The sequence below is a fragment of the Mobula birostris genome, chromosome 27 (genome assembly GCF_030028105.1).
Source record: "Mobula birostris isolate sMobBir1 chromosome 27, sMobBir1.hap1, whole genome shotgun sequence".
Lineage (NCBI taxonomy): Eukaryota > Metazoa > Chordata > Chondrichthyes > Myliobatiformes > Myliobatidae > Mobula > Mobula birostris.
Window position 1 is genome coordinate 13,591,919 of NC_092396.1, and position 18,099 is coordinate 13,610,017.

Below are 18,099 nucleotides of genomic sequence, written 5' to 3' on the forward strand. Positions count from 1 at the left end.
ATTGATAAAAACCAGGCAATGAACACTGTGATAATTCCAAGGAGAAGGATGTTCATAATCCATTCCAACAAGGTCTGAGGTGCATGAGCAAGCCCACACAGAGGAAGACTCTTGGAGTGTGCCAAAGTACTTGATATCCTGTGAAATACGCCTGTTGTATTTCAGGAACGCCACAGCAAGATTTGCACACAGCAAGTGATAATGACCAGATATTTCAGACTTTGTGTTATTATTTGAAGGATAAATATTAGCCAGGGCACTAGAAAGTTCATCTTCCAGCAATAACCATTCAAATTCAGATTGGTTTATTTATCACAAGTACAATGAAACATACAGTGAAATAATCAATTGTGTTAACAAGCATAACCTAAGCCCACAAGTGTCACCACACATTCCAGCGGCTATGCAGAATCCCCACCACGCTCGGCAGGGCAACACAAAACACAACGACAGCAAGGGAAGCTCCTTTTCTCCCTCCCACCCATACGCAGACAGACAGACCTCTAACCACAGAACAGGCTTCTGGGCCTCCACTTTCCAGGCTTCAGCCATCAGGCTTCGATGGCCCATTGGATCATGTATGCCCACTTGAGAAGTCTAAAGTCTTATCTGAAGGACACCTCCGGCAATACAGCAGTCTCTAGTTAGGCACTGGATTGTCCGCCTGTACTAGTTACTCAGATCTCGACAAGTAAATTTACAGAATTTTCACAATGAGGGACAAAACGTTTCTTTGCTTCTTAGTTTCAGAAGAATTCAATGTAGGCACTAGAGAGAAACGGCCAAAGGGTCTGAATTACCTCAGGGAGCAGTTACATTTGGGTGGCATGGTAACATAGCAGTTTAGTGCATCACCTTACAGTGTGAGTTTTCACCAACTGGGGCTCAATTCCTGCTACTGCCTGTAAGGAATTTAAACGTTCTCCCTATGACTACATGGGTTTCCTCTGGGTGTTCCAGTTTCCTCCCACATTCCAAAGACATACGGGTTACGGTTAGTAAGTTGTGGGCGTGATATGCAGGCACTGGAAGCATGGCAACACTTGTGGGCTGCACAGACCTCACTGATTTGACACAAGTCGGTGCATTTCACTGTATGTTTTGATGTACGTGTGACAAAAAAACTAATCTTTTTAAAAACAGCAACATAAGCAAGACAGCAAAACAGTGGATGCCTGAGGAAATTCCCCTCTCCATCCCTCCCACTCAGTGCTTCAACCCTTCACAACCCAGTCCCAACCTATCTTCACCACGCAGGCCGCAACAGCCTCTCAGAACCAACGGTTGTCACTAGAAGCCACTGTGTCTGAAAGAACAGGCACAGTTGCAGGACATTCCAATCCAGTACAGTTAGAGCTTATGGAAGCCTGGCCAGAAATCATTTGTAAAATATGCAAGTACATCACTGCAGCGAGTCTGAAGTTGATCTTTTTAAACAACAGCTCAATTTCAATCAACGGAACAAAGGGCCAGGATATTTATTATAGAATTGAAAACTATTTTCGGAAATTGATTTTGGCAACTGTAAGACATAAGTAGAGCCTATAGAAATAAAAAATGAAAGATGGAAATCAGGCCAAAGAGAAAAAGAAGTGGCACCTTAACTACAATAATGATTGTAACAGGAGAAGGTGGCAAGGGATGGCCTGTGATGTAGTAGGAATGCTTGGATTCTTACAACATCGTAGGATTAGATCAGTATGGCATCCAATATCATTAGTGTGGGAAAACATTGCTGGCAAAAATCCAGTATCATGGTCAGACAGGTCTCCAAGGGGACCACAGCCTTATCATGGTTTGGAGGCTTGCGTGCCACAATGACCCAGACAATTATGCTGGCTGGGGTCAGGGCTTTACGGCTTTATGCTTTGGCTCTTGATAGGGTCACCCATGCCAAACAGGTCAAAGGGTCGAGGCCAGACTAAGAGTGGCCCACCAGTCCTCCAGGTTTGGGGGGGTTGAGCTCAGGGCTAACAACCCTGATTAGTAAAACAAAACTGTTACAGAAATACCAAAAAAGAATTCTTCTACATCTGAGTGGGCATGGACAGAGAGGGAGGACCTTGTTGCTGCCCTAAACACCCGTGGCAGAGAAGAACATACTACGTGGTGATGAATCAGGGGTTGTCACAAATGAAGACAGAGCATGAAGACAGTCGCAGAGTTGTTCGGCTGTTCACCTGAGGAATATCAGCCCAACTTCAATCCTCGGCCGTGGCTACCCCTTCTTCCATTTTGCTCTCATCACTCACCCTTCACAGAACTGGGAGAGTGTGCGAATCCAAAACCAACAGCTGTTTACAGAACAATGTCTCACAGACACGCAAGGAAAGAGGCAGCGCCCAAAGGTTCCTGGACGAGACTCAGAGAGCGTTCTGGCATTTTCTTTGCCCACAGCCCACTATGAGAGTAGATCAGATACTGACCCTTTTGAATACTATGTGTGACTTCATTTCTGGCTTCCTGCAGCCTAACATCTGTCTGCAAGCTCAAAAAAAAGTCCAAGTCACAGACATACGTTGACAGCATGAGTTACATAACACTTGAGATTTCCCTGGGGTGCTTCAGTCTCCCTCCATATCCAAAGTTCAAAGTGAAATTTATTATTATAGGTCACCATATACAGCCCTGAAATTCTATTTTACTGTGGACATACTCAGCAAATCTATAGAATAGTAACTGTAAACAGGATCAATGGAAAGAATAGAAGACAACAAATTGTGCAAATGCAAATATAAATAAATAGCAATAAAAAATGAGTATAACATAACAAGAAAAAGAGTTCTTAAAGTGAGATCATTGGTTGTGGGAACACCTCAATAGATGAGTGTAATTATCCTCTTTTGTTTAAGAGCCTGATGGTTGAGGGGTAGTAACTGTTCATGAACGTGGTGGTGCGAGTCCTGAGGCTCTTGTACTTTCTGACACAGCAGCAGTGAGAAAAGAGCATGGCCTGGGTGGTGAGGATCTTTGATGATGGATGCTCAAGGAGAGTGTGGTAACCTGCCATATCCCAAGAAAGTCAGAAGTTGTAGGTTAATTGGCCACTGTAAATAATTACAGTGGGACAGCATGTAGCATAGCAGCTAGTGTTTTGCCCACTCACCGCTGTGGGCAAAAGGTGCAGTAGCCTTGGGTAGCCTGCTGCAAGATTCAATGGCCTTGGCCTCACATTCAACTGTAGTTTAATATCCTCTGCGCTGAAACGCTTAAATATTTGCGAGATTTGATCGAGGAGCTTCAGCATGAAACTAGATCTGTGGTTAAGGCCTGCAGCCACCGACACAATGCTGAACTGAGTGACTCACGGTCATCGGCTCCTGGACTGGCTTCACTCGCCTCAGGGACTTGTGGCTGTGGACTCACATTTGGGGAAGCTGCAGCTTGACGTTTAAAAGTCTGTGTGTTATTTGTTTGCTTTTTGTTATCTGCGTGATTTGTTCTTTTTCCACACATTAGATGGTCTTGTTGTGTGGGAGTTTTCTTTAAAGAGGTTCTGCACTGTTTCTTTGTTTTGTGGCTGCCTGCACGAAGATGAATTGCAAGGTTGTACAGTGTCAAAATGGCTGTTGTTATGTGTCTAGTGTGGTAGTGTAGTGGATAGTGCTTGTCACTCTCGCTTTCAGCTTCCTCCGCTGGCTAGCAGTCTTACGAACAGGAGAGCTGAATGTGTAAGTCTCTCCCTGCCGGTACATAGCAAGCCTCATGTAGTGCCTCCTTGCTGGTGATACACGGAAACCGAACTCCTTTCAGATTCAGGCTGAACTACAGAGGACAGGGAGGAGGTCTGTCCTCTGCACACATAGCACACAGGCCCACCGGTGTGTGGACACACCCTGGTGCTCATGAACTAGATCCCCAGCTATGGGTAAATAGCCCCACTGCCTTGTGGGCAGCTTCAGGAGAGACAATGCCTTCAGGCAAGAATGCAGACCAGCAGATCCAGAGTGGAGCCCCTAAGGCAGCTAGACGTCATCGAACATCCTTCCAGCAGCTCCTGCAACCAAGCCAGTGCCAAGCTACACTGGTGAGGCTGAGAGGTGGATCATGGTGACTAGGCATCTCAGGATGTCCATACATTCCATCCAGGCTTGTGATGATGATCATCTTCACCCAATGTCCTTTGAGACGGAATGGGTGCCAACCACCACCACTTTGATAATAAATATACTTAGAACTTTTGAATCCCTAGTTTTGCTGGTAGATAGAATCTATGTTCACTTAGTGGTACTGTCTGCAGAATAGGACTAAAGCAGGATAATAGTGTGGGATAATGGGTGGTTGTTGGACTTAATTGGTCAAGGAGGTTGTATAATTCTGACTCTGAAAGGGCACAGAGGAGCTGAGTTTCCTTATCAGTAAACTTCTGAGCGCATAGTGAATTGTGATGGAAGATCCAAGTCTGATCCATGGCTTGTTCTAAAAGTAGCTTATTTTATGCACAGCACCTATTAAGAAATGGTACACCATAGGTCTAATGAGGGCTTGAGTTCAGGTTAGCAATGAGATGACGGGCGTGCTGTTTGCTGGGTCAGTGAGTATGTGTAAGGCAGGGTTGGGTGGTGGCTGAAACAAGGAGACAATGATATAAGGGCCTCTAAGAGCTCAGAGGGTCAGAATGACTCCAGAACCAGAGGCCACAGTTTAAGAATAAGGGGTAGGCCATTTAGAACGGAGTTGAGGAAAAACTTTTTCACCCAGAGAGTGGTGGATATGTGGAATCCTCTGCCCCAGAAGGCAGTGGAGGCCAAGTCTCTGGGTGTTTTCAAGGAAGAGATGGATAGAGCTCTTAAACATAGCGAAATCAAAGGATATGGGGATAAGGCAGGAACTGGATACTGATTGTGGATGATCAGCCATGATCACAGTGAATGGCGGCACTGGCTCGAAGGGCCAAATGGCCTACTCCTGCACCAATTATCTATTGGCTGGAGGGGGAAGAGCAGAAGGCCTGAGCTGAATAGAGGGTGAGCTCGGGAAAAGAAAGTAAATGCAGAACTGACCCTGGTGGACTCCCAGTCTAACAATACACTGTGAAGATTGAGTTATCCGGGGGTGGGGGAAAAAAACAAGGGCCACTGCCAACATAGCATGCACAATTTCTAGGTGCACCCAAAGTTCTCCAAAATTTAGACAATGCTTCTGACGGGAAGTTGCCCAAGGAATAGGTACGTGATTTTAATACAGAAGAAACATCAAGCTCACGAGCAGGATGCACGATAGCTCAAGCTGAAAAGTGTGAAATAAATTTAGTCTCAATGTACGTATTAATGTCACCCTATACAACCCTGAGTCATTTTCTTGTGGGCATTCACAATAGAACAAAGAAATACAACAGAATCAATGATAAGCTACACACAAAGTCTGACAACTACAAATACAAAAAAAGGCAAATAATAATAAATAAACAGTAAATAAATAATACTGAGAACATAAGTTGTAGAACCCTTGAAAGTGAGTCCATAGGTTGTGGAATCAGTTCAGTGATGAGGCGAGTGAAGTTATCCACACTGGTTCAGGAGCCTGATGACTGAAGGGTAATAACTGTTCCTGATCCTGGTGGTGTGGAACCTAAGGCTCCTGAACCTCCTTCCCGATGGCAGCAGTGAGAAGAGATCATGACCTGGATGCTGGTTTGGGGGGGGGGGGGTGGGGGGGAGCGGTCCTTGGCGATGGATGCAGCTTTGGGAAATGCCAGTTGAATATCTAGAGTGTTATAAACCCACCAGAAAATTGTTGTTCTTACATTTTTCTCTGTGGCAGTCCATCCACTGGAATATACAGTGCTATGCAATGTATATCAATGAGCCTCCATGATTGTAAACCTCCAATATGGTGCAAAAGTGATAGGTACATATATATTGCTAGGATGTCTAAGACTATTGCACAGTACTATGTTTGCCAATGAGAGCAAGTTTGTAAATCTGGTGGGAGCAAAGGATGTTGGGAATGGCGAGGTTGCAGCACCACAGGAAGGGTGAGGGACAGGTGGCAGAGAAGGAGTGCCAGGTGTGAGGGTTGGCACAGGTGCATAAGCACCAGGTCCTGAGATATCAGACAAGGGGATTTGATTCCAAACAATTGATCATTACAGAATATCTCTGTGGTGCTTCCTGCTCCCTCCCCTCACCCTTCTCATTTTCCCAGCCATGATTCTCTTCTGCCTGCCACCCTTCCCACTCTTAATCCTCAACGGAAACTCCTACCAGAATCAGGTTTATCATCAAATACATATGTCATGAGTTTTTATACATACACCTAAGACTTCTACAGAGTACTGTATTTTAGCCAATCTTCCTTCTCTTGTCTCTCCCACATCCCAAGTAACCTGTCAGTACCAATTCCAGTCCACTGGGTGCGCGTCTCCTGTGCACCGTGAATCTCTAGATCCCCGAGGCTCCGTGTACACGGCTGGGAATGTGCAGCCGGTGGTCTGGTGCCCACCTGTCACACTGAAGGCATCTTTACATCAGCCAAACATTTCAAGAATGTTTATCTCCTGAAGGTCTTCAATTACAGGGATCAGCAAATTTCATGCTTCATCTCTCAGCAGTCCAAATATTTATTAAGACCAGAAGCAGAGCAGGGAAGGGGGAATATGAGCACTCTAGTCCAACAATTCTTCCTGCATTTCTCATAGGAACCGAGGGAAGCTCAGCACAGAATCCCCTGGCAACTTTCTTTGCTCATTGATCTTCCCCTCACTCATTCAGGCCTCCATCATCCCAGTAACCCAGTAGCTTCACTCCAGGGTTTCAGACACACACATCATCACACCGGAGTCACGCACACAAAGCATTGGAACACACACCATCTTCATGAATATACACCAGTTTAACACCAGAACTGACAAATACATTTCCTTTGATTTGCACACCAATGTCATATACAAATACTGGCTTCACACTGGGATTGATACACGCGCGCGCGCACACACACACACACACACACACACACACACACACACACACACACACACAAACACACACACACCTGCCTCATAGTGGCTTTGATACATACGTATGTCAGGATCACACCGGAACACACAGTGTCTTAACACCGGGATAAACACACATAGACAATGCCTGATGGTTGTCTAAGAGCTCAAAGTTCGAAGTTCAAAATAAATTTATTATCAAAATACGTATATGTCACCATATACAATCCTGAGACTATTTTCTTGCAGGCATACTCAATAAATCTATGGAATAATAATCATGACAGAATCAATGAAAGACTGCTTCAACTTGGGTGTTCAGTCAGTGTGCAAAAGGCAACAAGCTGCAAATACAAAAAGAAAGAAATAATATAAATAAATAAATAAGCAATAAGGATTGAGAATATGAGATGAAGAGTCCTTGAAAGTGAGCCAATTAGCTGTGGGAACATTTCAATGATGGGACAAGTGAGGTTGAGTGAAATTATCCTCTTTGGTTCAAGAGCCTGATGGCTGAGGGGTAGCATCTGTTCTTGTGTGAGTCCTGTGACTCTTTCACTTTCTTCCTGATGGCAGCAGCAAGAAGTGTGCATGTCCTGGGTGGTGGGGGTCCCTGCTGATGAATGCCACTTTCCTGCAACAGTATTTCATGTAGATGTGCTCAGTGGTGGGGGAGGGTTTTACCCAAGATGGACTGGGCCATATCCACTACTTTTTGTAGGACTTTCCATATGAGGATTGATGTTTCCACACGAGGCTGAGGTGCAGCCAGTCAATATACGCTCCATCACACATTTATGGAAGTTTTGCAAAGTTTTAGATGTCATGTTGAATCTCCATAAACTCCAAAGGAAGCACAGGCACTGCAGTGCTTTCTTCACAATTATATTTACGTGCTGATGACTGCTAGAGCAGAATGCTTCATTTGCTAACATGTTGGGTGAAGACCCAATTCCTGACCTTCTCACAGGAGAAAGTTGCTAAAGTGCTGTTTGGAGGTTCAATATTGGCTGGAGCATTAGGAAGAACTAGGCCACTCTTCCTCAAAAAGTTGTCATGGACCGCTTTACATCCACCTGACAGGGCAGACGACATAAATTTCCAGTCCAAGGCATTCTCTCAGTGCTGGACCAGAGAATCCTTTGGATTTGCTGTTCGAATGCCTGGAATATGGTTGAACTAACAATCTTCCAATTCTGAGAACAAAATCATCTCCCACTGGGCCAACATCTTGGATAAAGATGTTGGGCAGTTTATAGATCTACATGTTCTGAAAGTCCTGTACTTCCAGTTACAATTTACGGTTCTTCATTTAATTTTTAGTATCAACATGAGTGGAAATTCACAAAGTTGGCAGGTATGTTACGGGGTTAATCCATCCCAATGAACTTGGTTCCCATATCTCAACTTTCTGCAAAGAAATCTAGCAGTTACGTTCAGGAAAAGGCAACGGTTGTGATGTTTTCTGCTGCAGAGTTCCAGGCAACTTAGTGTCTGATTTTGGGTTCCAATGTGCTTGAGGTAGAACAGACCCAATTTGCTCCTGTAGCTGCTCTAAATTTCTGCAAAGGAACTGGTATGAAGATTTTAAGTCCTGTTTAATTCAGTCATTATTAATACCAGGATTAAAAACCAAACTTACTGGAGGGAGTCAGTAGGTCAATCAGCATCTGTGCAAGTAAAGGGCTGGTCAACATTTTGAGTTGAGATCCTGCACTCGGATACAAGATCTCATCCTGAAATGTTGCCCACCCTTTTGCCTCTACAGACGTCACTTGACCTGCTGATTTCCTCCGGCAGTATGGTTTTTCATTCCAGATTCCAGGATTTGCAGTCTCTTGCATTTCCCTAATAACAGGATCATCTGAAACAGGTCAGAAGCATGATTAGGATCCAAAGTTAGCTTTGGCCCACATTCAGTGCTCACTGGGCTTATTCCAGTGTATAGTTACTATATTAAAACATTGTGCATTTATTCAGTCTCAGTTGAATCTTCCAGACATTTCCTCCTCAATCACAACAAGTTCTATTGCTGACATAATTGCACTCAATACCAGAGGCAAGAGGTCAATACTGTGCCTGCCAACCCACCAGGAACAAGCCCTCAATGTGACAGACAAGAGTGCTTGGGGTCAGGAAAAGTTTTCCTCTGAGTGGGTGCAATTGTTTTCAGCACAGCTCCTCTCAGAGTCAACAGTGATAAATGGGGGAGCTTTAACAACCTTTTCAATCACCCTTGGCAAGACGACGTGAGGATTGTGTTTACTCTGCAATAATTCAAAGTGTACATTCAAAATCAATGTCACTATTCAGCAACTAAACTGCAAAACCAGCATAATTTAAAGATGACCAGTAATTTCAAACATTTTCAAACAAGCACACACAGAAAGAGTTACACAGAACCTTAGAGCACGGGCCTCATCCTTTCAGGCTAATCGATCCTTGCTGGTCCTTTTGCTTCATAGGAAACAGCTCCCAATTCGCCGCCTCACACCCTCCCAATATATCTCTTCCTGAAGTATCGTCACAAGCCCATGTTTGTAGATGGCAGGGATCATGGGTCAGGAGGTTAGGACGATACGTGACTACCTAACTCTGACTTGGACTAACAGTGAGACACCAGGTAATCATCAAAATTAGCACTGCTCACTGAAAATAAGGTGAGCCTAACAAGTGGAATAAAGCAAGGGGTGTAGTTTCAAGTCCACATACAATACTGTGCAAAAGTCTTAGGCGCATACATATAACTAGGATGCCTCAGTGATGGTAAACCTGATTCTGATAGGAGACATTATTATGGGCTGAAAGTGGGAAAAAGGCAGGGAGAGGGGAATCGGGTCTGGGAAAAGGGGAAGGGAGAGGGGAGGGAGTGGGTAGCACCAGTGAGACACTTTGTAATGATCAATAAATCAGATTGTTTGGGATCAAATGATGTTGCCTGGCGTCTCAGGACTGGGTGTGTCTGCACGCGCACCATGCCTGGCACTCCTTCTCTGCCACCTGTCCCTCGACGCTCCACCCTCACTATTCCCAACGTTCTTTGCTCCCTCCACTTTTACAAACTTGCTCTCCACTTCACATCGTCAAATACAGTACTGTGCAAAAGTCTTATTCACCCTGGCTCTATATATATGTGCCTAAGACTTTTGCAGAGTACTGCAGGTATAAAGAATGAAAGGTTTACAGCTTGACAACAGGGATAAGACTAAACTTTGTGAACAGAGAAAGAGGGATTTCTGGAAGACCTAAAGATGGACAAGAGGCAGAGGACCACAGCACAAGGGGACTGAGGGGGCTTTAGGAAAGGGGCCATGAAAACCATCATTTGGAAGGAATAGTGCAATCTCAGCTAACAGCCAGTCAGTGGTCACATCAAAGCGAACTTCCACACAAAGCACAGAAAATGGACATTAAGGAGTGGCGTGATAAAATCAGGAACTGGGGTAAATAGCGTGTTAGAAAGTATTATGAAGCAGAACAGTAGGAGGAAACATTGTGAGACTAATAGAATGGACTTTGGTGATAAAGCACTTAGGTCAGGGGATAAGACACAGTCCATGTCAGAATGGAGGGAGATCGGTGTAATAGAGAGTGTGGGTTCTGGTAGACGTTTAAAGGTAAGGATAGGGATTCAGGAATTGTTACTAAATGTCAGCTGGGCTGGCAAATAACAGGTGATGGAATATTTGATGGGTGAGTGTCCAGACAGGGTGATAATTCATGAGGATATTAACAAGGAAAACCAGACAAAATAGCGCCAAGGATAGCACAACATCACACCAGCAGTAGAGAGAAGGGATACTCATGATAGCATCCCTCACAAGCTAGTCCTCCTTCCCCTCCAACCAGTTTCTTATTCTGGCTTCTTTCCCCTTCTCTTCCAGTCCTGATGAAGGCTCTCGGCCCTGCAGCTTCGACTGCATATTCCTCCCGTAGATGTTGCCTGACCTGGCTGGGTTATGTGGGCGTTGCTCATGAAGGTGTGCGGGTTCCCAGCATGCAGAGCAGAGATAGCAGCTGCAGATCCCCATGGAAACAGGAATAGTCTGCATGGCCTTCGGCAGTACCCCAGAGACTCTCCAGTCAGAGTGCATTACTCACCAATACAGGTGCGGCCATCGATGTGGAGTCGGAAGCCTGGTTTACACTCACAGTAATGCGACCCCTGGGTATTCACGCATTTGTGCTGACAACCTCCATTGTGGACTTGACACTCGTCCACATCTGCAGAGATCAGAGAGAGAGAAGAAAATTAATTGTGAGTCACTATGACGAGAACTGGTCATTGCATACAGGATAGAATGCCTTGAACGTTGGACAGGGCAAGGCTGATAAGTTCTTGTGGCCTTGCCAGATCCATTCAGGTGCTCATGAATGGGTCTGTACTAGTCGTCAATATTAATGGTCTATGCCAGGTTAATTATCCTCACATCCAATTAATATCTGTGACACACTGTCATCAGTGTTAGATGTACTTGTGATAACCCATACCGGTGTCAGATCTACAATCCTGTGCAACAGCCTCAGGCACATATATGTAGCTAACACGCACAAAATGCCGGAGGAACTCAGCAGGCCAGGCAGCATCTGTGGAAAAACACTACAGTTGACGTTTCGGGCTGAGACCCTTCAGCATTTTGTGTGTACTGCTTGGATTTCCAGCATCTACAGATTTTCTCTTGTATATATAGCTAAGGTGCCTAACACTTTTGCACAGTACTGTAGTAATTTAATGTATTGCTCCGTAATGCTTCCGCCAAAAGAAAAAACAAATTTTATAACGTATGTGAGTGATGATGAACCTGATTTTGATCTGGGTCTCTATTGTGGACTGAGAGTGGGAAGGGGGCAGGGAGAGGAGAAGCACGTTTGGGAAAAGAAGAAGGGAGAGGGGTTGGAGCGGGAAGCACCAGAGAGGCATACTGTAATGATCAGTAAACCAATTGTGCAAAATCAAATCCCCTTGCCTGGTGTCTCAGGGCTGAGTGTTCTCATGCCAGCCCCCTCCCACCCCTGGCATTCCTTTTCTGCCACCTGTCCCACGCCACTCCCACGGCACTCCACATTCTCCATTCCCTACATCCTTTGCTCCCGCCAGATTTACAAACTTCTTGTCTGATCCATGGTGACATACACAGTACTGTGCAAACGTCTTAGGCACCCTAGCTATATATATCTGCCTAAAACCTCTGCACGGTGCTGTATATTGGTTCCAAGACACATCCGACTGTGAGACATACAAGGTTGACCTCTCTGTTCTTTCTCCAGAGCTGCTCAGTACTTATTTTCCGGGTAAACTAGCCAGGCTGAAGAGATTTAGTTTGTTCCAGTGCAGCAAATCCCATAATGATAAAGCAACAACTGGCTGGACTTGCAGCTCTCAAAACCAGTGAGCAAAAGCCAGCACATGCTCTTAGTTCCATAAAAGCCAAGATCTGAGGAGTCCAAATATATACGATGTACCATGAAACTCTCTGCCCAAGCACTGACGGCATCAACCAACATGTGGCAGAGCCGCTGCACTCTGCTGACATATTCGTGTGAAGTGAGACCAAGAGGATTAAAAACACAGTTCCATTGGACCTGTGTTAAGTGGCTGGTAAACATTAACGCAAGAGATTCTGCAGATGCTGGAAATCCAGAGTAACACACACAGACACACACACACACACACACACACACACACACACACACACACACAAAATGCTGGAGGAACTCAGCAGGTCAGGCAGCATGTATGGAGAGGAACAGAGTCAACGTTGTTGGCCGAGACCCTATATCAGTCCTGATCAACCTATGGGCTGACTTTCAAAGACTCTACAACTCATGTTAGTTATTTTTTGTATTCGTAGTTTGTCTTCTTTTGCACATTGACTGTTTCTCGGTCTTAGTTTGTAAGGAGGTTTACTGAACTGGTTCTAGTATTGGGAGATTGAACCATTTCTATTTCACTGATCCAGTTTTAGGACTCAAAACCTCCTGTTCATTAAGTCATGACATTCAGTGCCAGTACTGCTGAGATTAGATACAGAACAAACCTCCCTCTCCATTGTCCTATCCAACACAGCCAGGGTAGGTTATTGCACAAGATGGATGAAGGGTAAAGCTCCCTTTGCACTATCCTGTTCGGGAACGTACAAGAGATTAGTAATTGGATTATGTTTTTGTTTTTTATTGAAATTGACTTAAGTAGTTTACAATGCCAAATTACACAGTAGTTTGCAAAAGTCTTAGGTGTGTGTGTATATATATAATGTCTCTCTGGTGTTTCCTGCTCCCTCCCCTCTCCCTTCCCCTTTTCCCAATCATGATTCCCCCTCTCCCTGTCCCCTTCCCACTCTCAGTCCTCAATAGAGACCCATATCAGAATCAGGTTTATCATCACTCACATATGTCATGAAATTTGTTTTTATACAGCAGTAGTACAGTGCAATACATAAAATTACTACAGTCCCATGTAAAAGTCTTAGGCACCCAAGCTATACATACGTCCCTAAGACTTTTGCACAGTACTGTAGGTTTTCCTTCCAGGTTCTCAGTCTACTCTATGTGACCAGAAGCATCCAATAGTCTGATCTCCACCTCCATGACTTTAGCTGATATATTACTGTCCTGTGGAAACGCATCCCTTGCTGTGTTTGTGGGGCCTGCTTCACTGTTCCATCCATCGCTGGGTTCCCACTGCAGATAGATTGGCCAGCTAACATAGAAGCCCACCTACGTGCCCTTCGCCATCTATAATTATGATGATAACCACATCCCCAATGATCTCCCCCCTCAATACAGCCACACTGTCAACTCTAACCTCCTTCCCGAAGAACTCCATCCAGACCTCTCTGACAAGCCCCCAGAATAGATGTCAATATATGTCTGCTTCCCCCAGTCACACTGGGTGACTAACCCCTGACCTGACCATTCAGTATTGATTCCCCTCCTCACCCAACCTAACCCACATTCACAACACATCTCAGACTACCATCCCAGCTCTTCTCCACACCATCTGCCCACTGGATCCTAGCTGTTCTCCCCTTGACACCCTTCCATGGGTCCTGATCTGGAACAGATTAGAACCCCTATAGGAAACATCCTCTCCACATCCCAACGATCTAGGCCTTTGATCACATTGGGTCTCTTGAATGATATATGATGCCTTGGGTCTTGTGGGCTAAACTTGAGAATTAAAAGTTCAGAGTGCAACTTTGTCTTCTGCTCAGCACCTGTTTTTGCCTCTTTCTCACTTAGGTGCTGGAGAGAGGCTTGGACGGAGGTACTGAGAACAAAATGCACCCTCTCCCAATACCCAGTGTCTGGGTTTTGAGGTGCCTTTGGCAGGATATTGTCTTTAAATAACATAGGAATGTAACTAAAAACTTCTTTTTCAACAAACCCATCCAGATCTTCTCTTGCCACAGAAATTGGCTACTATATATATAATAAGACCATAAGAGATAGGAGCAGAATTAGGCTATTCAGCCCATCACATCTGCTGCACCATTCCAACATGGCTGATTTATTCTCCCTCTCAACTCCATTCTCCTGCCTCCCTCTGAAAACATTGACACCCTTACTAATCTAAGACCTATCAACCTTCACTTTAAGTATTGTAGGAGCCAGGTATCTGTTTTCTATCTGGTTTGTATTCTGTGTTGTGTGTTTATTTTGTGTATTATGGTAACTTTGGAACAATCATTTCATTGAAGCTTAGGGTACGTAATACAAGGGTAACAACTCCATAGTGATCGTAGGCTCGCGGCAATTGTTTTGTTCTGGTTTATGTTTAGCTTTGCCACACTCTCTAGCTAAAGAAATTCCTCACCATTTCTGTTCTAAAGAGTCATAGAACATAGAAACATAGAAAACCTACAGCACAATACAGGCCCTTCAGCTCACAATGTTGTGCTGAACATGTCCTTACTTTAGAAATTACCTAGGGTTACCCATAGCCCTCTATTTTTCAAAGCTCCATGTACCTATCCAGGAGTCTCTTAAAAGACCCTATCATATTCGCCTCCACCACCATCGCTGACAGCTCATTCCATGCACTCACCACTCTCTGCGTAAAAAACTTACCCCTGACATCTCCTCTGTCCCTACTCCCAAGCACCTTAAAACTGTGCCCTCTCGAGTAAGCCATTTCAGCCCTGGGAAAAAGCCTCTAACTATCCACACGATCAATGCCTCTCATCATCTTATACACCTCTATCAGGTCACCTCTCATCCTCCATCGCTCCAAAGAGAAAAGGCCAAGTTCACTCAACCTATTCTCATAAGGCATGCTCCCCAATCCAGCAACATCCTTGTAAATCCCCTCTGCACCCTTTCTATGGTTTCCACATCCTTCTTGTAGTGAGGCGACCAGAACTGAGCACAGTACTCCAAGTGGGGTCTGACCAGGGTCCTATATTGCTGCAACATTACACCTCAGCTCCTAAACTCAATCCCACGGTTGAGGAAGGCCAATGCACCGTATGCCTTCTTAACCAAAGAGTCAACCTGCGTGGTAGCTTTGAGTGTCCTATGGACTCGGACCCCAAGACCCCTCTGATCCTCCACACTGCCAAGAGTCTTACCATTAATACTATATTCTGCCATCATATTTGACCTACCAAAATGAACCACTTCACACTTGAACTCCATCTGCCACTTCTTAGCCCAGTTTTGCATCCTATCGATGTCCCACTGTAATCTTTGACAACCCTCCACACTATCTACAACACCCCCAACCTTTGTGTCATCAGCAAATTTACAAATCCATCCCTCCACTTCCTCATCCAGGCCATTTATAAAAATCACAAAGAGAAGGGGTCCCAGAACAGCTTCCTGAGGCACACCACTGGTCACCAACCTCCATGCAGAATATGACACGTCTACAACCACTCTTTGCCTTCTGTGGGAAGCCAATTCTGAATCCACAAAGCAATATCCCCTTGGATCCCATGCCTCCTTACTTTCTTGCATGGGGTACCTTGTCAAATGCTTTGCTAAAATCCATATACACTACATCTACTGTTCTACCTTCATCAATGTGTTTAGTCACATCCTCAAAAAATTCAGTCGGGCTTGTAAGGAATGACCTGCTGTTGAAAAAGCCATGCTGACTATTCCTAATCATATTATGCCTCTTCAAATTTCATAATAGAAACATAGAAACATAGAAAATAGGTGCAGGAGTAGGTCATTCGGCCCTTCAAGCCTGCACCGCCATTCAGTATGATCATGGCTGATCATCCAACTCAGAACCCTGTACCAGCCTTCCCTCCATACCCCCTGATCCCTTTAGCCGCAAGGGCCATATCTAACTCCCTCTTAAATATAGCTGATGAACTGGCCTCAACTGTTTCCTGTGGCAGAGAATTCCACAGATTCACCACTCTCTGTGTGAAGAACTTTTTACTAATCTCGGTCCTAAAAGGCTTCCCCTTTATCCTCAAACTGTGACCCCTCGTTCTGGACTTCCCCAACATCGGGAACAATCTTCCTGCATCTAGCCTGTCCAATCCCTTTAGGATTTTATACGTTTCAATAAGATTCCCCCTCAATCCTCTAAATTCCAACGAGTATAAGCCTAGTCGATCCAGTCTTTCATCATATGAAAGTCCTGCTGTCCCAGGAATCAATCTGGTGAACCTTCTTTGTACTCCCTCTATGGCAAGATTGTCTTTCCTCAGATTAGGGGACCAAAACTGCACACAATACTCCAGGTGTGGTCTCACCAAGGCCTTGTACAACTGCAGTAGTACCTCCCTGCTCCTGTACTTGAATCCTCTTGCTATAAATGCTAGCATACCATTCACCTTTTTCACCGCCTGCTGTACCTGCATGCCCACTTTCAATGACTGGTGGATAATGACACCCAGGTCTCGTTGCACCTCCCTTTTTCCTAATCGGCCACCATTCAGATAATAATCTATTTTCCTGTTTTTGCCACCAAAGTGGATAACCTCACATTTATCCACATTAAATTGCATCTGCCATGAATTTGCCCACTTACCTAACCTATCCAAGTCACCCTGCATCCTCTTAGCATCTTCCTCACAGCTAACACTGCCACCCAGCTTCATGTCATCCGCAAACTTGGAGATGCTGCATTTAATTCCCTCATCTAAGTCATTAATATATATTGTAAACAACTGGGGTCCCAGCACTGAGCCTTGCGGTACCCCACTAGTAATTCCTGCCTCTCAGGATCTTTCCATCAACTTACCAACTACATAAGTAATACTCACTGGTCTATAACTTCCTGAGCTATCTTTACTCTCTTTCTTGAATAAGGGAACAACATCCACAACCCTCCAATCCTCTGGAACCTCTCCTGGCCCCACTGATGATTCAAAGATCATCACCAGAGGGTCAGCAATCTCCACCTTCGCCACCCACAGTAGCCTGGGGTACATCTCATCTGGTTCCAGCGACTTATCTAACTTGATGCTTTCCAAAAGCTCCAGAACATCCTCTTTCTTAATATCTATATGCTCAAGCTTTTTAGTCCGCTCTAAGTCATCCCTGCAATCACTAAGATCCTTTTCCATAGTGAATACTGGAACAAAGTATTCATTAAGTACCTCTGCTATCTCCTCTGGTTCCGTATACACTTTTCCACCGCCACACTTGATTGGTCCTATTCTCTCACATCTTATCATCTTGCTCTTCACATTCTGGTAGAATGCCTTGGGTTTTTCCTTAATCCTTTCCACCAAGGCCTTCTCATGACCCCTTCTGGCTCTCCTAATTTCATTCTTAAGCTCCTTCCTGCTAGCCTTATAATCTTCTAGATCTCTATCATTAACTAGTTTTTTTAACCTTTCATAAGCTTTTCTATTCTTCTTGACTAGATTTACAACAGCCTTTGTACACCACGGTTCTTGTACCCTACCGTTCTTTCTCTGTCTCATCGGAATGTACCTATGCAGAACACACAAATATTCCCTGAACATTTGCCATATTTATGCTGTACATTTCCCTGAGAGCATCTGTTCCCAATTTTTGCTTCCAAGTTCCTGCTTGATAGCCTCATATTTCTCCTTACTCCAATTAAACACTTTCCTAACTTGTCTGTTCCTATCCCTCTCCAACGCTGTGGTAAAGGAGTTAGAATTGTGTTCACTATCTCCAAAATGTTCTCCCACTGGGAGATCTGACACCTGACCAGGTTCATTTCCCAA

At 44.7% G+C, this 18,099-nt stretch overlaps 1 protein-coding gene across 3 annotated transcripts in view; it reads right to left on the minus strand.

Moving 5' to 3' along the window:
• Positions 1-18,099, minus strand: part of LOC140188732 (uncharacterized) — a 444,984-nt gene that overhangs the window by 135,383 nt on the left and 291,502 nt on the right. For all 3 annotated transcript variants that reach the window (XM_072245312.1, XM_072245313.1, XM_072245314.1), the window contains one exon: positions 11,039-11,161. In XM_072245312.1, coding sequence (XP_072101413.1) covers positions 11,039-11,161 — 123 coding nt within the window. The remainder of the gene's footprint in view (positions 1-11,038; positions 11,162-18,099) is intronic.